The sequence below is a fragment of the Pavona decussata genome, unplaced genomic scaffold, assembly GCF_977016875.1.
Source record: "Pavona decussata unplaced genomic scaffold, jaPavDecu1.1 SCAFFOLD_52, whole genome shotgun sequence".
In the NCBI taxonomy this organism is placed as follows: Eukaryota; Metazoa; Cnidaria; class Anthozoa; order Scleractinia; family Agariciidae; genus Pavona; species Pavona decussata.
The window spans coordinates 822924-848473 of record NW_028145474.1 but is presented as its reverse complement, the minus strand read 5'-3'; the positions used below and the strand labels follow the sequence as shown (position 1 = coordinate 848473).

Genomic DNA, 25550 nt, shown 5'->3' with positions numbered 1-25550 from the left:
AATTTTTAGATCAAAAATTCTATACAACATGTAATAGATCATTGGGTTATTTCACATTGTAAGGAATTCCAACAACCCACTACAATAGTCTTACCCCTTTTACTACGCTTGTAGCACTATTTCTCCTATTTCAAAAATCGTCCCTCATGTTCTGTTTCTGGTAGCAACTCAGAGCCTTTAGCTATAAATCTTATTCCAAAATGGCTCCCATTTTAACATTCCTTTGTTTGCATTCAAATTAGCCCTTCTTGCCTCATTCAAAGTAAAATATTCTTTTGGTTTTGAGCTTACGAACGATGTAAGAAGGGCTAATTTGAACACCTACAAAATAGTATTAAAATGGTAGCCATTTTGGAATAATGTCTATTATTCCTTCTTTGTTAATTTACGAATTGAAAACAGATTTCTTCAATCTACAGGAGCAAGAAACGGTTAACAAAAGATCTAAAATCCATGAACCAAAGAAAGCGGAGCAAGAAGAAGCTGATGAAAAAGATTTAATGGAAAAAATAGGTTACGCGGGACTAATGGAAACGATGAAATGTTTTCTGAGGAACTTTGCAACAAGCGCCTGTCCAAATGCAGCTAAGGGAATATTCGTTAATTTGGAAGGAGCAAAAAGTTTTTTGAAAGGTCACTGAAAAGTTGGCACAACAGACACTATGCAAAAATGGCCGACATTTTAAAATTCTTTTGTCTGCATTTAAATTAGCCTCACTAAGCTCGTTCACGGTGAAATATTCTTTTGATTTTTGAACGGAAGATTTATCACGAGTTTAGTGAGGCTAACTTGCAAACAAAAGCTAAGAATATTAAAATGTCAACCATTTTTGCATAAGGTCTATATGCATTCAACAAAAAAAATAATCCGAGTTCTGTGCTAATTGTGTTGATCGTTACACAATTACACCACCCGAAATTCATCCTTACAGCACCTAAATCCTCGTTCTTTCAGAATAAACAAAATCTCATTTTTCCCAACAATTATTGGATGCTTTTACCGGAACAATACTCTATATCTATTCGCTACCAATATTTGCTCAATCACTGCCACGGCGACCTTTGTAGCATCTATATTACTTAGTGTTTCCTCGTTTGGCTCTCTTTTGTTATGTTTTCTTTTTTATTTTAGGAAAAGAAAGGTAACCTAATTCAAAAGAGCAGATAATTAGTATAACTATATCTTCCCCTTCTCCATATCTTTCATTATTGTAAGTCGTAAAAATAAACTGTTTTAATTTTAACATGAACTTCAGAATGAAATATTGAATAAAAAAAAAAATGAAAGAAATCGGGTTGTATTTTTGTACCACAAAGTTCGTTCAAACTCAAAATACACTTTTTCGTGAAAATACTTCGCCCTAGCTAAACAACTCTAGCAGTACGCGCGCGGCCGATGATTTTCAGTTTTTTCTTTTTGTGTCTAGCTCGGAATAAATGAAGGATAGACTCAATTAGATAGAGGGAAGTACGTATCAGCGTTCATTGTGTCTTTTCGCCGGAGCAGAGATAATGAAAGATAATGCCTATCGGGATACCAAATACAATGCTAGGCGGAACAGTAGATTTGCACAACTACATTGTTTCAGAATTTCTTTCCATTTTTTTCTGAAATTCTGTTTGGAAATGTGGTTTTCTTCCAACAGAATGATCACTACCGCGTGCAGTGAATTTTTCCTGCGAAACAAGGGTTTCCATAGAGTTTTCTGTACTAAAAAGTCGATTTCCGTATTTTTGATGCGCGCGAAAGGGGGCCTCCTCTCCCCTCCCCCTCCTCCGTTTTTCGCTCTCGTCTTTATTTTCGCGCGGTCAAACAGCGAAAAATGCACAAACGGAAACGCTTGCTGTGCAGGGTAGTAGTGACACAGCGGCAAAATGAGTGCGTATGCTCCGCAGATTTGTGATTCAAGCGAGAATCGATTACGAATGCTCCACTTCAATCGCCAAATTCACACCTGTTACCACAATATGTTTTTGTTGAATAAGATATGTGATGGAGGAAGTTCGAAGGAACCTTTCCTGAAAGTGACAACCTTATCTTTTTTGATTTGGGCTTATCCAAGCGAAATAAGAACAAGCAATGGGAATTTTAAAATCGCCGCCATTTTGCCGAGTAAGATTGCTCACGCGTGACGAGCATGCGCACTCATTTTGCTGCTGTGTCGCTAGTAGTGAATTATGCCCTGAAGAATACGACCGATAGTCACGCACGAGAGCCGCTCGAAAGTGGTAAACTGAACTTCAGGCATTTTAGGTTAGCCGTTTTGGATTATTTATCGTATATTTTTTCCATAACCGCAGCATTTTCTAGCCTGATAGTTAAAACGGTCTTTCGCTCGAAACGCAACATTTCGAAACAATTCTCTGCTGCTCACGGACGGAAGCTATGTTAAAGACTGAATTGAATTTTAGTAAAAATTTATTTTCGAAAGCTGTGACTCGAAATGCATTTAAGCGATGTATTTATCTAGCCATGAATTATTTTCGAATAGTGTTTTTTAAGTGCGAAAACCGACTCGAAGTGTAGAAGCACCTGAGGCCTGAATCTTGAACCAGTTTTCAAGGGGTCTTAATTTTCGAGAAGTCTTAGGCCTTCGTGTCTTAGGGTCTCAGGTCTTAGCTTTCGTGACATTTTCGTGACCATTCTTTGCAAAATACCATTCGACTCGCTGGTTCGTTTGTAAATGGTGTTCAGCAATGTGATTGTTGATCAGTTATCATTTCTAGTCGCTAGTTTGTGTTTAGTTAGTCTAGTGTTCAAATTTCTGCCTATCTTACCAATATAAGCGGCCTGGCAGTCGCAGCATTTGACTTGTGAAGTACCCTTGTCTGCCCCTCGGTTCACCTCTCACTAAAGATGATGAATATTGATCAACGAAGGCGACGGTAAGCGTAACTTTTGGATTCTCCTGGAAGAAATAAGTTGCCAAAACAGCCGCACGTTTTAATAGTAAGCTACACAGGATTTAGAATGGTTAGATTATCATTTTGTGGATTGATATATTGAGCGTCACAGCAACTTGACACGAGCCGGCAATAATGATGTCTTCACGATGGTTGAGGTGCCTCGATGCTTTCCGTCTCCTTTGTCGATATCGGTTATTTTTATTAATAATCGTTGCTGTTTCGCTCTTTTTAGTGTATATACATATTACAAATCGCGTGATAAAACATTGCGCGATTTCACTCTTGCATCAAAAGGTCAGATTATCAACACAAGTTTGTTAACCACGAATGCAGATGTGTTAAAAGTTCTCGTGAGATGGATACCTGGCTGCAACAAGGACAAACTTTGGTAAAGATTCTTCCCATTGTTCAGTTTGTGTCGTGGATCCAGCCATCGCAGATTGTACTAACATAGCATTTGCAGCTTTTCTTCTCCTAACATTGGATCATATGATGCTATGCCGTGCTGTGGGAAGTGACCGTCCAGTTGTGGTTTGGCGAGCATATAACTCAGTTTGCTCGAGAGATCGGAGGGTAAATTCATGGAACTGGTATTTCGAACCTGTTAATCGTGGACTGGAGACACAATTTGAAAGAGTTTTGTGTCCATTGCTTGTAGAAAATGTGGGCGATTTATTTCAGATTTTTCCTGAACAGAGGCCGATTCTCAACAACAGTTTTAAAAATCGATCTAAGGTGGAGGGATATGAAGACAGCCAAATAATAACCGCAAAGGAACGAATGAGAATAAACAAACTGATTAAACAGTACGTTAAACCTAATTCAACAATTACGGAGAAAGTTAGCCAATTTTATCATCGATATCTAGCTGGGTACAGTGTTTTAGGAGTCCATGTTCGAGGTACAGATCACTGGATGGAAACAATTGAGCAAAGATTACCACCTTTAATGAGTTGGGTTAAGAGTACTCGAGCAATTCTTGAAACTCTGCCGCAGCCACGAAAAATTTTCATTGCTAGTGATAACGACGAAGTCATTGAAAAGTTTGTGAATTTTTTTGGAAACCAAACGGTGAGTGTTTTCAATGTTTTTGCTGATCTACCACACTTACTTGGTCAACGTCCACCGGCCTTATCACGTATCAGTAACTGAAGTTGACAGGTTTTTTTTTTTTTTTTTTTTTTGATTTGCAAGCAATCCCTAGAGAACAAAAGACAATGATGTGGCAGCCATGCCGGATGACCGAACCTTTTGTTTTGTTATTCAACATGGCCGCCATGTCATGGTCTTTTTGGATCTCCAGGGATTGGTTGTAACCCACCTATATAATAGCTGCATTCGCCATGAGCCGTCGACAACAGAAATTAACGTCATTTGCAACATTAGATTGTGTCATTTTCATGGTTTTAAGCGAGATATTCAAGTTCAAGCTGTGAACAACTGATTTTAATTTGGGACAGTTTTAAAATTCTCCTAGACAAGTATATAAATACTCCATAGAAACCACAGAACCACGTATTTACATTACAACTCTTAAGTACTCAAGCGTGATTATAAACAGCCTCTTCTGAGGGCGCAAGAGTTGTATAATAATAATCTTCTGATTTCAATGGACTTTCACATTCTTCAGTTGTTAATTCATTCAACATCCACGATGTTGTTCGATTTCTCTTCAGTGGATGAACTCATCGCAAAATTTACATTTCTGGCTGAAGTGCGAAAACTTGTACTTTATGAATACGCTGATGATTTTTGAAACGATCAAACGATCTTGGAGCTTGTCGGTTGATGGCTAAGTAGATTTTAAAATCTTCATTGGAAGGAGGGAGGAACTCTAAAATGAAGTTTGGCGCAAGAATAGGAAGAGATAATTAGTTTCACGTGGAAACTAATTTGGTGGCATATGAATGAAAAGAAATTTTCATTATAAAAACTATGTACCAATACAGCGTGCACGCGTGCATTCAAGGGGGCGGTCCATGGTGACATGCCATCTAACAATACAACTGTTTCCCGCCAAAAGCCCAAGAGCGGGTGACATTGTGAAAACTGCGACGTCAGAGAGTATAGCAGTTCACTGTTACCTGCGAATATTGACTGCTTTTGCACGTGAACAGAGCGTGGGTCACTGAGGGTGGCATGCATGATGTTGCTGTAAGATTCAGCTCGGTTTTCAGAGTTTTGTTTTTCTTTGTCGTTCTGTGCAATGGCCCTCTTCCGCGCTTTGCGGATCTTTCACGAAAAAAAGAATTGGGCCCAGTTGTTCAAAGCCGGATTAAGTTAATCCCGGGTTAACGTGAAGTTTGATTCGAGTTCAATTACTAATCAATAACTATTTTTCCAAAAGATTTTTGCCCTTCAGTGTTAACTAAGATTTTTGTTTACCTTTAGCTAAAAATCAGCTTTTTAATGAGCGAGATCAAATCCTCGGTTAACTTTTAACCGGGGATTAGCGTTAATCGCCTTTCCAACAACTAGGCCTTCGTCGTCCCATTAATATTAGACTTGAAAAATGTGCAAAAAGTTCAGCCTTCTCAACATTTAAAACTTCCAGTGCCAATGTTTCAGTTAGCAATATTCATGACATTGCGTTAGACATTTTTTAGCGCCATTTGTCGATAAACTGATAATTTGTTCCACATTTGATCCATTTTATGTCTCTGTTGTGTTATATAAATAATCTGATCCCTCGGGAAACCAGTTAACAGTGTATTTTCAGGAAAAAATTATGTTTCCCTTGGGATCAGTCATTAAGTGTTTAGTATGGTTTATAAATCCTCTTGGTATCTCTTCCGCCACAGGTTGTTTTCATCAAAGCATTCAGAGCAAAACGTTACCACAGCGAAACTCCCCCGCATGCCTTTAAATTCAAGAACAACCCCGCTGACCCATTTGAGCGTGTATTGGGTACTCAAGTGCTGATGGATATTCTGCTGTTAGCCAAGTGTGATCACTTCTTACATACCGAGTCCAGTGTAGCCTCGCTTGCAAGTTACTTCAACCCACATATGAGAAGCTACTTCATGGATGAAATGCTTTTAAAGGTCTGATTTAGTCACTTACCAACCAAATAGATAAGTTAAAAGTTTTCCAACTCTTTACACCCAGCAAAACATTAAACCGTTCAATTTGCAACTCAATAAATCCCTCTCTGCCCCCTCTCACATACCTCCCTTCCCCCTCATCACCCCACCTTTTAGAAGCTGTATAGTTATTTCGGGTTTTTTTATCTCTTTATGTTCTTAAATTAAGTCATTGCCATTTGAGTCTGAAACTGGGTTTTGTTTGGACTTCTTATCGTCTAAAAATAAGCATGACCTTTTAAGAAAGCTTCGTAGAAGAGCGTGGCCTTCAAATGAAAAACAGAGAAAGAAACCTTAAACCAAAATTTACCTTTCATCCCACATTCGGCGCGATTCTCTGCTTCTCATTCTTCTGAAACTTGAAAACCGGTCTAGAAAATGACGTCATGATTTTACTCCGAGATGGGGTCAATAATTCCTTGCAGTAGCGCCCCCGCTCAACCTTCTCTCCCGCCCCCTCCCCCCCCCCCCCCACCCGCACTTACACAACTCCTTATTCCTCGGCCGGGCTTTCTCATTATCCGTTTAAAATGGAAATAAATCGTGTTTGTGTAAGCTAAACGATCTTATGCTAAGTTATCTTATGAAAGCGAATAACTTCAATCTGCAGGAACAAGGAAGGGTTGGTAAGGAGAGTAGAACAAACAGAGAGAGAAAGGAAAACCAAGAAGCTCCTGATGAACAAGATCAGCACAAGGAAGAGACTGATGAAACAGAAAAGCTTGTAATGAAGTGTTTTCTGAAGAATTATGCTACTAGCACTTGTTCAAATGCTGCTAAAGGAATATTCGTGAATCTGGAGGGAGCAAAAGGTTTTTTGAAAGGTCATTGAAAACTGTAAAAACTCTGTATTGAAATAAAAGAACCTGAGTACTTTGGTGCTTAGCCTGTTCACAAAAGTTCTTTGTTTTCCTCATAAAGATGTGTGTGGAAAATAAAATGAGTTTGAATGAGTAAGGACACTAAGAGGTGGGGGAGGAAGGGGAATATTTTCTCCTGCTACATTCTCGTTGTCGACACCGCTTTTTCGTGTGTTCGCTTTGCTTGTGTTTTCGCTTCACTATTAAATGACAGAATTTGTTTTTTATTTGCTTGATCAAATCTTCATGCTGTTTTCGTATAAAAGTCGAAAAAAATACTTATCAAATTTTCTACCCCCTTTTGAGGCGTATAAAGGTCTCAAATTTCACTTCTGGTTGGGTACAATACCGCGCAAGACGGCAGACTAACGATATCAGGGCCGTTACATCAATACAGGAACGCCAGTCTCGTGATTTCTCTATTCCTCAGCTGTTGCATTCTGAGTATTGAACAATCCCATTCGTATTTTCTCTCCAAACAGTTTTCTTTCTCTGCACACGGAAAGCAACTGAGGAATAGAGAAATCAAGAGACTAGCGCTCCTGTGAGTGACGTCACAGCCCTACTATCACCAGTCTCCCGTCGTGCGCTTTTCGATTTTCATACGAGAACAACATAAACACTTGATCAAGCAAATAAATAAAATTCTCTCATATACAATAATTAACCTGCGACCAGGATCTCTATCTACAAGGACACTGTTAAATTTCTTAATGCCAAAATTCCTCTTGGGTGGGCCGTTTCTTCGCTTTCTGTGGACCGCCTCGCCACAGTTTATTTTCCATCCTAATTCCTTTCAATCTCCTTCTAGTTCCTACAATTTGGTGGCAAAGAATAATAAAATAAAATAAATAGCTAACGTTAGGCTGGATATGATGCCTTTGAAAACAACTTTGATCAAAGCACATAGAAAAAAAAAAAATAAAAGATCGTATTTTCGTACCATTTAGCATTCGATTAAAGTATTTAAAAGGAACGTTGGCCATTAAACTGGCTCAGTCTGATGTTTAACTGACCGGCTTTTAGGTTCAGTGAGGTGACTGGAGCCTCATTTACAACATGTTACAATTGGTACTGTTTGTTGTTTATTAGAGACTTAAAATCATATCATCTTTCTGACCTCTACATTCCAATTCATCATTTTCCTTACTAAAAATGATAGATTGACAGACAAAACGCGTTAGGAATATTGGCATCAATTTAAGCCAGTAGAGACGAAAAATAAAAAGATTTGTGAAAGCGCCTTTCGTGAAGCATGTGGTGTACCACCAAAAAGGAAATCAGAATGGCTACCCTTACGCACTACGGTCGATGAGAATTTTATTTCTATTTTATTTTCAGATTTCAAACAAATTCAATCGTCAGACATGTTTTGTTACTAACAATAAACGTTGATGTTAAACGCGACCTCATGACATAAGGTAAATTATATTTATCCAGGATCACGTTTAAAAATATTTAGGTCGCGGTACAGACAAAATAAGAAAGAATAAAAAGGGGAATTATGTCTACAGTTCTTTAGGCTCGAATAACTTTATGGTAGACAAAAACTGAGGACAGTAAAAATGAAATGTGAGTAATAACAATCAAACAAAAAAAAATTGTTTCTTTTTCTTTGTCTTTTACTTGTCTTTTTCTCTTACCAGTCCATGTTTTACAAATCCACGTTTTACGAATCGGTGTTTTAAAAATCCATCTTTTACTAACCCAGTCAAGTCCAGTCCAGATCAATCCAGTTCAAATTTTACAATATACTGAGCTGGCCATCAGCACAAAACTCGGGTTCTTTTTGTTAAATGCATATTGTGTCAACTTCTTAATAACCTTTCAAAAAATCTTTTGCTCCTTCCAAATTAACGAACATTCCCTCCGCTGCATTTGGACAGGCGCTTGTTGCAAAGTTCCTCAGCAAACATTTTAGCGTTTCCAGCACTGCCTCGTCAGATCTTTCTTCCATTAAATCTTTTTCAACAGCTTCTTCTTGGTCTGCTTTCCTTGGTTCATGGATTTTAGGTCTCTTATGAACGTTTTCTTTTTCCTGTAAAGTGAAGAAATCTGTTTCCAATTCGTAAGTCAACAAACAAGGAACTAGCTAGTGGCTAGTTGCTACTGGAAACAGCAAGGAATATTTTTGAAATAGGAGCAATTGGTAAGCGAGGTAGCGAGGAGATCATGGGGATGGATGATTTAATATTCATATTTATGTTAAGGGGTAAAATGTCATCTGATACGAAATATGACTGTAAAGTAAATATGGCAAAGATACTTAGACCGTTCTACTATGTTAATTAATGAGCTTTATCCTTCGTTTGTAATTTTAGCATTATTCAGTATTAAAGTGTACCCACTCAGAAATGCTGTTCCCACCGACCCTTAAATAAAGATTATCCATTTCTGCATTCAAGAAAGGTTTGTTAATCAGTGAGAGTTGTCCTAGGAGCAGCGCACACCACATCTAGATTGACAACACAATACTTGAAACAATTTTAAGTTTTTGAAATAAAGTAAACAGGCTATGAATCTCCAACCATATGCACGCATACTACACATCGGGAATCCGCGGCTTAAACACTGATTTGCTGACTGAATAATGATCTGAGGGTACCAGTCATGTTCTATAACAGATGATCAACTTAATAATTGTTTATCAGAAAATGTTTTTACTTTCCCTTAAACAGCCTCAACCCTTTCTCATTCTCATTCGTTCCCAGTCCTTATGTACCCGATCTATACTCTGGGAAGTGTTGATGTACGGAATTCCAACAACCCACTAGCATAGAGTCTTGCCTCTTTTACTATTCTTGTAGCAGTATTATATTTGTACCGAATTTTATTTAAAAATCTGTGTTGTCTGTGAGTTTTTTGTAATTTCTTATCTCCTTCGCTTATTCAACGGTTTTCAATTATTTAACAAAAAGAGCTACCCTCTCAGTCGTTTCATCCATGAAGTAACTTCTCATATGTGGATTGAAGTAACTTGCAAGCGAGGCTACACTGGACTCGGCATGTAAGAAGTGATCACACTTGGCTAACAGCAGAATATCCATCAACACTTGAGTACCCACTACACGCTCATATGGGTCAGCGGCATTGTCCGGAAATTCAAAAACATGCGGAGCATCTTGACTGTGGTAACGTTTTGCTCTGATAGCCTTGGTGAAAATAACCTGAGTACAAAACACATATAGTATGTCAAGAAATGATGTCGTGGATCAGCATAAACGGGTGAATAAGAAATTTACTGATCAGATCACTGACCAATGAACCAGAAGAGTCTATTTACGAGCATATTCATAGTCTCTTTTTCTGTTGGTCAGCGGTTATAAGACTTGATAACAAATGTGGTGCTTTTGGGCCGAGACAGTCTCGAACCCAGAGTCCTCAGGGCCTTTGGCCAGCGGTTGGTACCCTGGAGAGAATAATGAATACTGGAATGATTTTATAGAAGAAATCCAGCGGTAAAAAATGGAAGTAAAGGGAGGAGCCGTTAGCAAGGCAACCAATAGAAATAGTGAAATTGTATTGATTTCCCAGAGTCTCTCCTGGCAACCAACTGCTGAACAAAGAGCCTGTGGGCACGAGATTAAGGCCGAGAGTTAGACTGTTCTAAATAAAGTTAGCAGCGTAAATTAAACCGAGTATTCAGTACAGATAATGAAATTTCTATGTATTGGAGAAAGAATTCAGAATGTGCCTTACTCAAAAAAGGCCGACAGATACTTTATAAAAAGCAGATAATTAATAACAGTTCTGAAAAGGCAAAGAAAAGGTCAAAGAGAAACCAACAAAATAAAATCAACAAAAAAAAACTGACTAAAATAGCAGCAATGGAGTGAAGGAAAAATTATTTGTACGACGTTTTAATTATCTCTGAAATATGACATTTAAACTATGATTTTTCGTGCAAATTAAAGTCACGGTCAGCTCCGAACACACAGCTGGTATTTATTTAAATTACTTTATTCTTTTCATCTTTGTTAATTTTCTTTTCTTTTCTTCTTTTTTTTTTTTTTTTTCTAATTTAAGTAACAGTGCTTCGCGTTTAGCCACCACTGTTGTCCATTGTGATCCATGGTGAGTGATTTCAGCTTTCGAGAATAGTGCTGCTGGGTTAAAACAAACCGGCTTAAAGGATCATTCTCTCTTTGTATTCTGTTTAAATTTCATCATCATGAATAAAAATGACGCTCGTTCGAAATTAATTAATCACGTTATTCCGTCGTTCTCCAACTCATTAAGAATAAAGCTAAAAGCAACTGACGGAAAGAACAGTTGGCGGCAAAAAGTATTGCGTATAAACATAAATTAAACGGCCGCGCAGATGTCTTTCGTGTCTTGTCTTTATAGTATAACGGCCGTGTGGTATCATAAAAAAAAAATATAAAGAAATTGAACAAAACTAACCATTTCGTTTCCAAAACAGGTCACAAACAATTCGATAACTTCGTCGTTATCACTAGCAATGAAAATTTTTCTTGGCTGCGGCAGAGTTTCAAGGATTGCTCGAGCACTCTTAACCCAGCTCATTAAAGGTGGCAGTCTTTGCTCGTTTGTTTCCATCCAATGATCTGTACCTCGAACATGGACTCCTAAAACAGTGTACCCAGCTAGATATCGATGATAAAATTTGCTAACTTTGTCCGTAATTCTTGAATTAGGTTTAACGTACTGTTTAACCAGCTTGTTTATTCTCATTCGTTCCTTTGTGGTTATTATTGGGCTGCCTTCAAATCCCGCAACCTTAGATCGATTTTTAAAACTGTTGTTCAGAATCGGACGCAGTTCAGGAAAAATCTGAAATAAATCTCCCACATTTTCTACAAGTAATGGACACAAAACTCTTTCAACTTGTGTCTCCAGTCCACGATTAACAGGTTCGAAATACCAGTTCCATGAATTCACCCTGCGATCTCTCGAGCAAACCGAAAAACACGCTCGCCAAACCACAACTGGTCGGTCACTTCCCACAGCACGGCATAGCATAATATGATCCAATGTTAGGAGAAGAAAAGCTGCAAATCCTATGTTACTACAATCTGAGATGGCTGGATCCACGACACAAACAGAAGAATGAGAAGAATCTTTACCAAAGTTTGTCCTTGTTGCAGCCAGGTATCCATTTGATCTCACGAGAACTTTTAACACATCATCATTCGAGGTTAACAAACTTGTGTTGATAATCTGACTTTTCGATGTTGAAGCGAAATCGCGCAATGTTTTATCACGCGATTGATAATATGTATACACTAAACAGAGCGAAACGGCAACGATTATTAATAAAAATACCCGATATCGACAAAGGAGACGAAAAACATCGAGGCGCTTCAGCCATGGCGAAGACATTATTATTATGGGCTCATGTTGTTGTGACGTTCAATAAATAAATCCATGAAGTAGTAATTACCGCAAGATTCCCTGTTTGACAACCCTGCCGCAGGTATTTCGCGGCGAAACTTAGACACACTACGGAACTTACCCAAAATAATAACTGTTGTCATAATTTTATCTCCATAATTTATTGAGGCAATCCTCGCTGGGAGCCAAACGCGGCTATAATTACAGCAAATGTGTTAGAGTTTGGTCAACGTGAACTTCTGTGCCTGCAATGAAGCTGGCTGACGAACTATCAAAGTTCAAAATTGTTTTTACGAGCTAATTTTTTTTATTTTTCGATCCGCATGACCGAAAACAAGAGACTATGAGGTAAGAGAGCGAATCCCTGTGCCTCATGATAATTATTTTTAATCTTTTTTTAGTTCACGCCATGCTATTTTGAGTTTAAAATTAAATGACGTTACTCTAACTGACCAATAAGATGTCGACATTAAAATAGCAACGCAAACAAAAATAGATTGAAAAAAATTTTCATAGGAAGATGGGTATGTATGAGGGAGAGAGAACCAGATAAACACTACAACGCTCGTAAAAGGTCATTACAAATGTTTTGGGTCCCCCCTCCCCCCCCCCCCCCCACCACTTTTCTAATGGTCCGTCACTTGGTTTAAAAAAATCGTCTATGCCTCCCTTACCCGGAGTCCTGTGTATTTTGTTGAAAGCAGCTCTTCAGTCTCTGTTTACATCTTGTTTTGTTCTCATAAACGAGCGGTGCAATTATCTTTGAACTATTTATATGGCCTGCATATCTAAACTTAGAAACACTGTTGCAGAAATATTGTCCCTTCTAATGCTTTGAAACTAATTTTGAAAGCGAGCTTTCCATCGAGTTTATTAAATTAAATAGGCCTTATCACGGTTTCCGACGCCATTTTGACGAGTAGGCAAACAGGCTTGAAATAACAGTATATGATGGAAATCCGATTTCAAATAATTTTCATAAAACATCGCCTCTGAAAAATTCATGAATTTGAAACTTTTGGCACTATGAAAAGGATTTTAAGAAAAAAATTGGAGGGATGTAGCTGTACCAGAAAGCTTCCAGTTGTGTTTGGAACTTTCCATACATTTCCCTTTATTTTTTTCCCGCGAACTGTTTTTAGTAGCAGTTTGCGGCTGGTTCGGCCATACAGACAAATGTATGGAAAGCTCAAAAAACGCCTGGACGCTTTCTGGCACAGCTACATCCCTCCAAATTTTTTCCTTAAAGTCCTTTTCCTAGAGCCAAAAGTATCCAATTCATGAATTTTTCAGAAGCGATGTTTTATGAAAATTATTTGACATCGGATTTCCATACAAACCCTGTTATTTCAAGCCTGTTAGCCTACTCGTCAAAATGGCGTCGAAAACCGTGATAAGGCCATTTAAAGTCTGAGAAGCAAGTTGTGCTCAGTTCCAAAGCGAATTTCGAAGTTAAGTCGCAATTGTAGAAAGTAAAAATTAAATTTTCGGTAACAATGTTCTATAGTTTTATAGTCGGCGGCCCTTCGATTCTATTACGGTGGCCAAATGACCGGATCAACTTCCATAGGTTGGTTAAACCAAACATTCGGGATTTTGGCCCACTTTGAGCCTCTATAGCTCTGTGCGAATTTGACAAAGAAAATAAAATGTCTTTAAAAAGTAATTGTAAAATAGAGAGAAGAGATTGACGCTAACGACCGTAGATCTTACAGCGGTTACCAATGACACGAGACCTACCGTCTTCAAAAGAGTTGGATAAAGTTTCGTTTTGGGGGACGTCAATCAAAGAAAGGCCGTTGAAATTATTTTTAATTCTGACAAGATTCCAAGGTAACACGTAAGAAACTAAGAATTTTACCTCGCTAAGAGCAGGTAAACTTTATTTAAATTCATTTCCGAGCCAGATCAAGGGAAAATAAAAGGCACTTTTGAATTTAAAATTTAAATTTTCACTGCAAGTGATATTTTGCTCACTTGCACGCGTCCGCTGATTTTGCAAAATTGTTACGGGTAGCGATTTCAAATGTTTAAAAAAATACGGCTTCATCTAAACAATGCCCGTTCTTTTATATAAACTGGCTTGGAAATCAATTTTCATAAAGTTTAACCTCTGTCAGCGGATAAAACTACCAATTTCTTACTCTGTTGCCTTGAAATGATCTTAGAATTCAAAATAATTTCAACGGCTTTTTTATGATTGGCGTCCACCAAAACGCAACTTTATCGGAGTCTTTTTGAAGGCGATGGGTCGCGTGTTATTGATAACCGCTGTAATAAGAAACTCTTTTGACCCAAATATTCAAGTTTGCCGTGAAATTACAATCGTGATACGAGAAGATTTGTAATGACCATTTACCAACGTTGTAGTGTTTATAACGGTTGTAATTTTTGATCACGCGGATAGATGAAACTTAAAATGGACTCATAAAAATAATTTTAAACTTTGTTATAGTCCGTCCGTTTATCAATCTCGTACCCAGAGTCTTCAGGCTTCCCGGCGTTGCCCCGCTGACCAAAAAGCCTGAAGACTCTGGGTACAAGATTGTCCGTTTATAGTCTAGGTGAAGGGTTCAAAGTTGACCAAACTCTTATACGTTTACTGTAATGGTAGCCGTGTTTAACCTCCAGCAGAATGGCCTGAATAAATTGTGAATTCAGATCTGTCATTGAAGAGCGTGAGAACAGAACTCCATTTCCTTGTTTGACTGCTATATTTACAGTTTAGAGTAGCTGGAATTTTGTTCGGCTCCAATCCCGCTCCCTCGGGTCCGGATTTCCTCCCCGAGAAGAGTCGGGGGTGATCGCGGGCTCATTTCCCGAACAACGGCGGATAATGGCACCCAGCATTTCGTCAGAGATAAATACAAAAGCACATCTCAAGTGACCAGAGCCTAAAGCAATAGCCACTGCCGTCTGTTTTCCATTTTTATTTTATTTTATTTTTAATTTTCCTTTTCTTTGCGCCAGATTCGACATTAATTTGACTAAAGAAGACCGGCTACAGGAAGCCTAACTTTTGGACAGTTATACTTTTGGAGATAAATAAGCAATGAGAACATTTGTTATTTTGGGTAACTTCCGCAGTGTGTCTAAGTTTCGCAGCGAAACACCTTAGGCAGAAATGTCAAACAGGGACTCTTGGGGTAATTACCATTTTAATTTGGGGACTATATATTGAGCGTCACTGCAATACAAGCCGGCAATAATGATGTCTTCACGATGGTTGAGGCGCTTCAATGTTTTTCGTCTCCTTTGTCGATCTCGGATATTTTTGTTAATAATCGTTGCCATTTCGCTCTGTTTAGTGTATACATATAACAAATCGCGTGATAAAACATTGCGCTATTTCGCTCCTTCATCAAAAGGTCAGATTATCAACACAAGTTTGTTAACCACGAATGAAGATGTGTTAAAAGTTCTCGTGAGATCAAATGGATACCTGGCTGCACCAAGGACAAACTTTGGTAAAGATTCTTCTCCTTCTTCAGTTTGTGTCGTGGATCCAGCCATCGCAGATTGTAGTAACTTAGGATTTGCGGCTTTTCTTCTGATAACATTGGATCATATTATGCTATGCCGTGCTGTGGGAAGTGACCGACCAGTTGTTGTTTGGCGAGCATGTTTTTCGGGTTGCTCGAGAAATCGCAGGGTGAATTCATGGAACTGGTATTTCGAACCTGTTAATCGTGGACTGGAGACACAAGCTGAAAGAGTTTTGTGTCCATTGATTGTAGAAAATGTGGAAGATTTTGTTGAGACTTTTCCAGAACTAAAACCTATTCTAAACAACAGTTTTAAAAATCGATCTAAGGTTGCGGGATTTGCAGACAGCCCAATAATAACCACAAAGGAGCGAATGATAATAAACAAACTGATCAAACAGTACGTTAAACCTAATTCAAGAATTACGGACAAAGTTAGCAAATTTTATCATCGATATCTAACTGGGTACAGTGTTTTAGGAGTCCATGTTCGAGGTACAGATCATTGGATGGAAACAAACGAGCAAAGATTGCCACCTTTAATGAGTTGGGTTAAGAGTGCACAAGCAATCCTTGAAACTCTGCCACAGCCACGAAAAATTTTCATTGCTAGTGACAACGACGAAGTCATTGAAAAATTTGTGACCTTTTTTGGAAAAGAAATGGTGAGTTTTATCTATTTCGTATAACTTTTTATAGATACCACATGGCAGTTAAATACTAAAACACGTTTTCAACGGACACGACAAACATCTGCCGAGCCCTATATTTCTATGTTTATATTATACAGGAAGTCGACGTACAGTGTTAGTAGTTTAATTTATTCTTAATGAGCTTGACACCGACGAAATAAGTTAATAACGAATTAAAGGCATAGTGGTCATTTTTATTCATGATGAGGAAATTAGAACGAAATATAAAGGAGGATAAAGGGAGAATGATTCTCATCTTTAAATAACCCAGCAGCACTTTATCAGTCCGAAAACTGAAATCACTCACCATGGATCACAATGGTGATGGCTAAATGCGAAACACTGTTAGAAAATAGAATAAAGTAATTTTAATATGGCAGCTGTGTGTGGAGTTGGCTATGACTACATCTTTAATTTGTTGCGTCAAATTATCCCATTTAAAAACATTATGCAAATAACAGGCGCCATGCACCCATTATGTCTCGTTTCGCTGGAATATCTGTTAGGAAAGACATCACCCGCCACAGAAATTCGGATTAAATTGAGCGGGAGAAAATTACCGTTTCTTCTAGCGAAAGGTCTCCTCAAAATTTCCCGACGCTCGAAAACTAATCTCTTTTGTTTTCTGAGGGGCAAACATGTCGCTGAAAGTCGACAGCAGCTGGAAAATTCAAGGAATAATATTCCGTTCCTTAACCATTAACATTAACATTTTCGGTAATATAAAGTTTCAGCTACAGAATCTGAACCGGCCAAACTGTGCTAGCGTACATAAATTTGTTTTTTCAAAGGCCATGAATGACGTGGGAAGAAAGAAATAACATTTTTTACCCAATTTTGTAATATCCTCGTTGGGTTTCCCTGAAATAATTTTCCGTTCTCACTTCATAGCGGCTTTTGTAACGTTTTCTTTGTTACTTTATTTCTTTAGTTCCTCTTTGCTTTTTTCGTCTTCCTTATTTTTAATTCATGAAATGTGGGGCTGCTGTCAATTATCTGCTTTTCACTAAATGTCTGCTGAACTTCTTACAAAAGGCTTACAACCGCTGACCAAAACAAACCGAGGTTCTCGATAACTTTGTACCCAGGCTCTTCTAACTCCTCGGTCAGTGATTGGATCAGGAAATTCCACCCACAAGTGTTTCGTGAAACCATTTACCCGCGAAGTGTTCTATATACTGTATGTGTTTTTGTACTCAGGTTGTTTTCACCAAAGCTATCAGAGCAGAAAGCTACCACAGTGAAGATGCTCCGCATTTTTTTGAATTTCCGGACAACCCCGCTGACCCATATGAGCGTGTATTGGGTACTCAAGTGCTGATGGATATTCTGCTGTTAGCCAAGTGTGATCACTTCTTACATACCGAGTCCAGCGTAGCCTCGCTTGCAAGTTACTTCAACCCACATATGAGAAGCTACTTCATGGATAAAACGACTGTAAGGGCACTTTTTTTTTAAATCAATCAAAATCATTAAAAACGCAAATATGAAATTACATAAAAAACACAGACACGACAAATTTTTAGATCAAAAATTCTATACAAAATGTAATAGATCATTGGGTTATTTCACATTGTAAGGAATTCCAACAACCCACTACAATAGTCTTACCCCTTTTACTACGCTTGTAGCACTATTTCTCCTATTTCAAAAATCGTCCCTCATGTTCTGTTTCTGGTAGCAACTCAGAGCCTTTAGCTATAAACCTTATTCCAAAATGGCTCCCATTTTAACATTCCTTTGTTTGCATTCAAATTAGCCCTTCTTGCCTCATTCAAAGTAAAATATTCTTTTGATTTTGAGCTTAAGAACGATGTAAGAAGGGCTAATTTGAACACCTACAAAATAGTATTAAAATGGTAGCCATTTTGGAATAATGTCTATTATTCCTTCTTTGTTAATTTACGAATTGAAAACAGATTTCTTCAATCTACAGGAGCAAGAAACGGTTAACAAAAGATCTAAAATCCATGAACCAAGGAAAACGGAGCAAGAAGAAGCTGATGAAAAAGATTTAATGGAAAAAATAGGTTACGCGGGACTAATGGAAACGATGAAATGTTTTCTGAGGAACTTTGCAACAAGTGCTTGTCCAAATGCAGCTAAGGGAATATTCGTTAATTTGGAAGGAGCAAAAGGTTTTTTGAAAGGTCACTGAAAAGTTGGCACAACAGACCCTATGCAAAAATGGTCGACATTTTAAAATTCTTTTGTCTGCATTCAAATTAGCCTCACTAACCTCGTTCACGGTGAAATATTCTTTTGATTTTTAAACTCAAGATCTATCACGAGTTTAGTGAGGCTAACTTGCAAACAAAAGTTAAGAATATTAAAATGTCAACCATTTTTCCATAAGGTCTATATGCATTTAACAAAAAAATAATCCGAGTTCTGTGCTAATTGTGTTGATCGTTACACAATTACACCACCCGAAATTCATCCTTACAGCACCTAAATCCTCGGTCTTTCAGAATAAACAAAATCTCATTTTTCCCAACAATTATTGGATGCTTTTACCGGAATGATACTCTATATCTATTCGCTACCAATATTTGCTCAATCACTGCCACAGCGACCTTTTTAGCATCTATATTACTTAGTGTTTCCTCGTTTGGCTCTCTTTTGTTATGTTTTCTTTTTTATTTTAGGAAAAGAATGGTAACCTAATTCAAAAGAGCAGATAATTAGTATAACTATATCTTCCCCTTCTCCATATCTTTCATTATTGTAAGTCGTAAAAATAAACTGTTTTAATTTGAACATGAAGTTGAAAACAAAATATTGAATTAAAAAAAATGAAAGAAACCGGGTTGCATTTTTGTACCACAAAGTTCGTTCAAACTCAAAATACACTTTTTCGTGAAAATATTTCGCCCTTGCTAAACAACTCTAGTAGTACGCGCGCGGCCGATGATTTTCAGTTTTTACTTTTTGTGTCTAGCTCGGAATAAATGAAGGATAGACTCAATAAGCTAGAGGGAAGTACGTATCAGCGTTTATTGTGTCTTTTCGCCGGAGCAGAGATAATTAGAGATAATGCCAATCGGGATACCAAATACAATGCTAGGCGGAACAGTAGATTTGCACAACTACATTGTTTCAGAATTTCTTTCCATTTTTTCTGAAATTCTGTTTGGAAATGTGGTTTTCTGCCAACAGAATGATCACTACCGCGTGCAGTGAATTTTGCCTGCGAAACAAGGGTTTCCATAGAGTTTTCTGTACTAAAAAGCCGATTTCCGTATTTTCGATGCGCGCGAAAGGGGGCCTCCTCTCCCCTCCCCCTCCTCCGTTTTTCGCTCTCGTCCTTATTTTCCCGCGGTCAAAAAGCGAAAAATGCACAAACAGAAACGCTTGCTGTGTAGGGTAGTAGTGACACAGCGGCAAAATGAGTGGGTATGCTCCGCAGATTTGTGATTCAAGCGGGAATCGATTACGAATGCTCCACTTCAATCGCCAAATAAGTAAGTAAGTAACTAAGTAAGTAAGTAAGTTTATTAACGTGACTAAACACTTAGCTAACCAGCTACTTTACAGGAATAGTCACAAAATAAAATAGTAATAATAATAATAAAAAGAAAAAGTAATGAAAATGATAAATGAAAATACTGAAAAAGATGAGAAAGATACTATTTACAATGTTTCTAAGATTATTGAATATATAGTATAAAATTGTATAAAATGTTTTAAAAATATATCAGCATTTGACACACCTGTTACCACAATATTTTCTTGTTGAATAAGATATGTGATAGAGGAAGTTCGAAGGAACCTTTCCTGAAAGCGACAACCTTATCTACTTTGATTTGGGCTTATCCAAGCGAAATAAGAACAAGCAATGGGAATTTTAAAATCGCCGCCATTTTGCCGAGTAAGATTGCCCATGCGTGACAAGCATGCGCACTCAATTTGCCGCTATGTCGCTAGTAGTGAATTATGTCCTGAAGAATATGACCGAAAGTCACGCACGAGAGCCGCTCGAAAGAGGTAAACTGAACTTCAGGCATTTGAGTTTAGCCGTTTTGGATTATTTGTCATATATTTTTTTCCATAACCGCAGCATTTTCCAGCCTGATAGTTAAAACGGTCTTTCCCTCGAAACGCAGCATTTCGAAACAATTCTCTGCTGCGCACGGAAGCTGTGTTAAAGACTGAATTAAGTTTAAGTAAAAATTTATTTTCGAAAGCCGTGACTCGAAATGTATTTAAGCAATGTCAACTAGCCATGAATTATTTTCGAATAGTGTTTTTCAAGTGCGAAAACCGACTCGAAGTGTAGAAGCACCTGAGGCCTGAATCTTGAACTAGTTTTCAAGGGGTCTTAGTTTTCAAGAAGTCTTAGGCCTTCGTGTCTTAGGGTCTCAGGTCTTAGCTTTCGTGACATTTTCGTGACCATTCTTTGCAAAATACCATTCGACTCGCTGGTTCGTTTGTAAATGGTGTTCCGCAATGTTATTGTTGATCAGTTATCATTTCTAGTCGCTAGTTTGTGTTTAGTTAGTCTAGTGTTCAAATTTCTGCCTATCTTACCAATATAAGTGGCCTGGCATTCGCAGCATTTGATCTTGTGAACTACCCCTTGTCTGTCCCTCGGTTCACCTCTCACTAAAGATGATGAATAGGGACCTTTAGCAACTCAGATTTTTGCGACGACTACGGCGACCGGAAGTCAGTTTTATTTGCGGTAGACGTTTCACATTTTGACTGGCAGCCGTCCTCTCTCCGCGCGGACGTGAGAACAGCAAGGTTCACGTTGTCTTCAAAACGTGAGTACATTTTTTTCTTTTATACAGTATTTATCTTCTATTTCAACCTTATTTTGTTTCCGAAAGCTTCAACATAAACTAGGCATTATGGAATTAAAATTTAAGTTTGCTTTTAGGCTAAATAATCGGTTAAAACTGTTCGTGTTACTTTCAGGTCTACGGCATGGCTGGGACTGCGAACGAAGGTATTAAACAGCTTGTATTATAAGTTCATTCACGAGTAAGTTTACGCAAAATCTGATAAAACAACTCGATAAATCCTACTTTTACGAAGATATATAACTTTCTAGGTGAATAGTTGGTCGGTGGCTTTGAGTAACCATGAGAGATTACGACTTTCCACAATTTTGACCTCGTTACGATAACTACAAAGTGAAAATGATGTTGAGTAGAAAAGCTCGGTGGTCTCAAGCAGCTGGCTGAAATTTTACTGAACTCACGGCCTTGCAGAACGAAAGCTCACCACTGACGGAACTCAAATGTACGGCGGGAATAAATTTTGTTTGATCATTCCTGTTTTATTCTTTATTTATATAGAGCGCCGATGGAGTGGACCGACCAACACGCAGTGTGCGACAAATGCAGACTGCAGACCTGCAGGTTTGCAGACCTGCAGACTTGCAGACTTGCAGACCTGCAGACTTGCAGACCTGCAGACTTGCAGACTTGCAGACTTGATGGACCCAACATACTGGCCTTTTCCAATTCATTTTAAAAATAATATTGTGTAACCTCCGCCATTCCACATCATCAGATGCACTGTCCGCTAAGTACGCCGAAGGCTACTTGGCTACTGAGGACAACCGTGAAGACTTGCCGACCTGCAAACTTCCGGATTTTCGCAACTTGGAATTTAACGAGAGTTATATGCTAGTGTTGTTGATTCCATGGAGTGTTGCTGATTCACTAGCTCGCGGCATTTAGTACGATCGAGTGATATAATCCCCAGTGGAGGCATGTGTTGTTTACGAAATTTTAAGAGCTAAAATCTCGCGCAGGAATTTTTAAATTCAAACTAACTTTGGCAGGGCGACCACTTGAGCAACACGTCTACTTAATTTTTTTGCTATTCTAACTTTGAACTCGGATATCTCGATAACCAATTATTAATGTCTTTTTAATAACGCTGTGCAGCTAATTCGTTCTTGCCAGGCGTTCTTTACCCGATAAATTCAATGCAAAAGGCCTCGTTCGTCGGAGAGTTTACCCGATCCTTATATTTTAGAAAATAAAAAAAAAAATCACTAAAATTGTATTTTTGTCAGAACCTAGCCCGTATTATCATGCTGTTTGCTATATATTTTGACAACGTTTTCTCAAAACTGGCGCACGTAAGAATTTTTAAATATTCCTAAAAGGACAATCGTGAAAGTAGCCAAGTATCAAAGCGTACCAAGCGGACAGCACATGATATGGAATGGCGGGGGTTACACAGTATTATTGTTAAAGTGAATTGGGAAAGGCCAGTATGTTGAGTCTACAAGTCTGCAGGTCTGCAAGTCTGCAAGTCTGCAAGTCTGCAAGTCTGCAAGTCTGCAAGTCTGCAAGTCTGCAGGTCTGCAAGTCTGCAAGTCTGCAGTCTGCATTTGTCGCACACCGACCAACACGACGTGTTGATGCTCAGAGAAATGATTGTCAGCGATCTATTTTCCTTCAAGAAAGGAAGCGTCAGCCGGGAAATGCGTGGGATTTGGGGATGGCTGAAAAGTTAAATCACATATTGGCCACAGTTTCGAATCAACGATAAGAGAGGAGTTAGAGAACGCTGGGAATTGCTTCGACGAAAATTCAAGTCCAAGAATAGAGAGGAGGAGGCAGCTAGTGGCATCGCTGTTTACATTCGGCTAAATCGATGTCATCGAGATTGAACGGATCGTATTGCTGGTGGTTAAAACTGATCTGGATTTTTGGATTGATAAGCGTCATAAAGTAGGACAAACTCAGTATCTGAAACGACGTTGTTTCCATAACCAAGTAAGATAAAAGCAATTCCCGTATGCTTTTTAATAAGTTCATCTTTTAGGCCTTTGGGTTTAGCCCTCAAGTTTTCAAGACGTTGCCGTCGCGAAAAGCTAAATGTTTTCTATTTCGGCGGGTAAAACGCAGACTCCACCCCAGTCTTAATCGGTCACAGACGTCGCCGTCGCCTTGAAAAATCAAATGCTAAAGGTCCCTATCGATAAAAGAAGGCGACGGTGAGCGTACCTCTTGGATTCTCCTGGAAGAAATAAGTTGCCAAAACAGCCACACGTTTTAATAGTAAGCTCCACAGGAATTAGAATGGTCAGAATGGTGAGATTATCATTTTGTGGATTGATATATTGAGCGTCACAGCAACTTGACACGAGCCGGCAATAATGACGTCTTTACGATGGTTGAGGCGCCTCGATGTTTTTCGTCTCCTTTGTCGATATCGGGTATTTTCATTAATAATCTTTGCCGTTTCGCTCTTTTTAGTGTATACATATAACCAATCGCGTGATGAAACATTGCGCCATTTCGCTCCTGCATCAAAAGGTCAGATTATCAACACAAGTTTGTTAACCACGAATGAAGATGTGTTAAAAGTTCTCGTGAGATCAAATGGATACCTGGCTGCAACAAGGACAAACTTTGGTAAAGATTCTTCTCATTCTTCAGTTTGTGTCGTGGATCCAGCCATCGCAGATTGTAGTAACTTAGGGTTTGCAGCTTTTCTTCTCCTAACCTTGGATCATATTATGCTATGCCGTGCTGTGGGAAGTGACCGACCAGTTGTGGTTTGGCGAGCATGTAACTCACTTTGCTCGAGAGATCGGAGGGTAAATTCATGGAACTGGTATTTTGAGCCTGTTAATCGTGGACTGGAGTCACAAGCTGAAAGAGTTTTGTGTCCATTGATTGTAGAAAATGTGGGCGATTTATTTCAGATTTTTCCTGAACTGCGTCCGATTATGCACAGCAGTTTTGAAAATCGATCTAAGGTTGCGGGATTTGAAGACAGCCCACTGATAACCACAAAGGAACGAATGAGAATAAACAAGCTGATTAAACAGTACGTTAAACCTAATTCAAGAATTACGGAGAAAATTAGCAAATTTTATCATCGATATCTGGCTGGGTACAGCGTTTTAGGAGTCCATGTTCGAGGTACAGATCATTGGATGGAAACAATTGAGCAAAGATTGCCACCTTTAATGAGTTGGGTTAAGAGTGCCCGAGCAATCCTTGAAACTCTGTCGCAGCCAAGAAAAATTTTCATTGCTAGTGATAACGACGAAGTTATCGAATTGTTTGTGACCTGTTTTGGAAAAGAAATGGTTAGTTTTGTTCAATTTCTTTATATTTTTCTTGAGATACCATACGGCCGTTATAGTATAAAGACAAGACACGAAAGATATCTGCCCGACCGTTTATTTTACGTTTATACGCAATATTTTTTGTCGCCCACTGTTCTTTCCGTCAGTTGCTCTTAGTATTATTCTTAATGAGGTGGAGAACGACGGAATAACGTGATTAATTAATTTCGAACGAAGGGCATTTTTACATGATGATGAAATTTAAACAGAGTACATAGAGAGAATGATCCTTTAAGCCGGTTTGTCTTAACCCAGCAGCACTATTCTCGAACGCTGAAATCACTCACCATGGATCACAATGGACAACGGTGATGGCTAGACGCGAAGCACCTTTACTTAAATTAGGAAAAAAAAAAAGAAAGAAGAAAAGAAAATTAACAAAGATGAAAAGAATAAATTAATTTAAATAAATACCAGCTGTGTGTTCGGAGCTGGCCGTGACTTTAATTTGCATGAAAAATCATAGTTTCAATGTCATATTTCAGAGATAATTAAAACGTCGTACAAATAATTTTACCTTCGTTCCATTCCCCCCCTCCCCCCCTTTGCCTTTTCAGAGCTGTCATTAATTAGCTGCTTTTTATAAAATATGTGTCGGCCTTTTGTAACTATGGCACATTCTGAATGCTTTCTCCAATTCATAGAAATTTTATTATCTGTACAGAATACTCGGTTTAATTTCCGCTGCTAACTTTATTTAGAACAGTCTCGGCCCCAATCTCGTAGCCAGAGTCCTCAAGACTTTTTGGTCAGCGGGTGGGCGCCAGGACAGAGACTCTGGGGACATCGAAAAAATTTCATTTTTGTGATTGGCTGTTCCGTAACGGTTTCCATTGTTTTACCGCAGAAATCCTGCGGTAATAAACTTCGATGTCCCCAGAGTCTCTCATGGCGACTAACTGCTGGCCAAAGAGCCTGAGGACTCTGGGTACGAGATTGTCTCGGCCCTAATCTCGTACCTACAGGCTCTTTGTCCAGCGGTTGGTTGCCAGGAGAGACTCTTGGAAATCGGTAAAATTTCAATTTTTCTATTTGTTGCCCCGCTAACGGCTCCTCCCTTTACT

General features: G+C 38.5%; 3 protein-coding genes across 12 annotated transcripts in view; 2 read left to right on the top strand and 1 right to left on the bottom strand.

Moving 5' to 3' along the window:
- LOC146480785 (uncharacterized) overlaps positions 1 to 25550 on the top strand; it is an 87030-nt gene that overhangs the window by 3758 nt on the left and 57722 nt on the right. Inside the window, exons 2-3 of one of the 8 annotated variants that reach the window (XM_085109125.1) lie at positions 17583 to 17819; positions 18319 to 19156. The exons of 1 other annotated variant lie outside the window; for it this stretch is intronic. In XM_085109125.1, the coding sequence (XP_084965251.1) occupies positions 17583 to 17819; positions 18319 to 18540 (459 nt within the window). In that variant the 3' untranslated portion in view covers positions 18541 to 19156. Of the gene's footprint in view, positions 1 to 419; positions 1252 to 5708; positions 5952 to 6600; positions 7065 to 15048; positions 16356 to 17582; positions 17820 to 18318; positions 19157 to 25550 lie in introns of those variants that run through there. 6 more of the 8 variants (XM_085109121.1, XM_085109126.1, XM_085109120.1 and 3 more) reach the window with 6 other exon arrangements.
- The window catches only part of LOC146480789 (uncharacterized), a 64073-nt gene that overhangs the window by 8343 nt on the left and 30180 nt on the right, over positions 1 to 25550 (bottom strand). Inside the window, exons 1-3 of one of the 3 annotated variants that reach the window (XM_085109132.1) lie at positions 11255 to 12279; positions 9775 to 10017; positions 8154 to 8888 (exon numbers count right to left, since the gene is read on the bottom strand). In XM_085109132.1, the coding sequence (XP_084965258.1) occupies positions 8667 to 8888; positions 9775 to 10017; positions 11255 to 12193 (1404 nt within the window). In that variant the 5' untranslated portion in view covers positions 12194 to 12279 and the 3' untranslated portion in view covers positions 8154 to 8666. Of the gene's footprint in view, positions 1 to 8153; positions 8889 to 9774; positions 10018 to 11254; positions 12280 to 25550 lie in introns of those variants that run through there. The other 2 variants (XM_085109131.1, XM_085109133.1) reach the window with 2 other exon arrangements.
- The window catches only part of LOC146480786 (uncharacterized), a 60188-nt gene continuing 55420 nt past the window's right edge, over positions 20783 to 25550 (top strand). Inside the window, exons 1-3 of the mRNA XM_085109128.1 lie at positions 20783 to 21148; positions 21303 to 21333; positions 22728 to 24447. Coding sequence (XP_084965254.1) covers positions 23506 to 24447 — 942 coding nt within the window. The 5' untranslated portion in view covers positions 20783 to 21148; positions 21303 to 21333; positions 22728 to 23505. The remainder of the gene's footprint in view (positions 21149 to 21302; positions 21334 to 22727; positions 24448 to 25550) is intronic.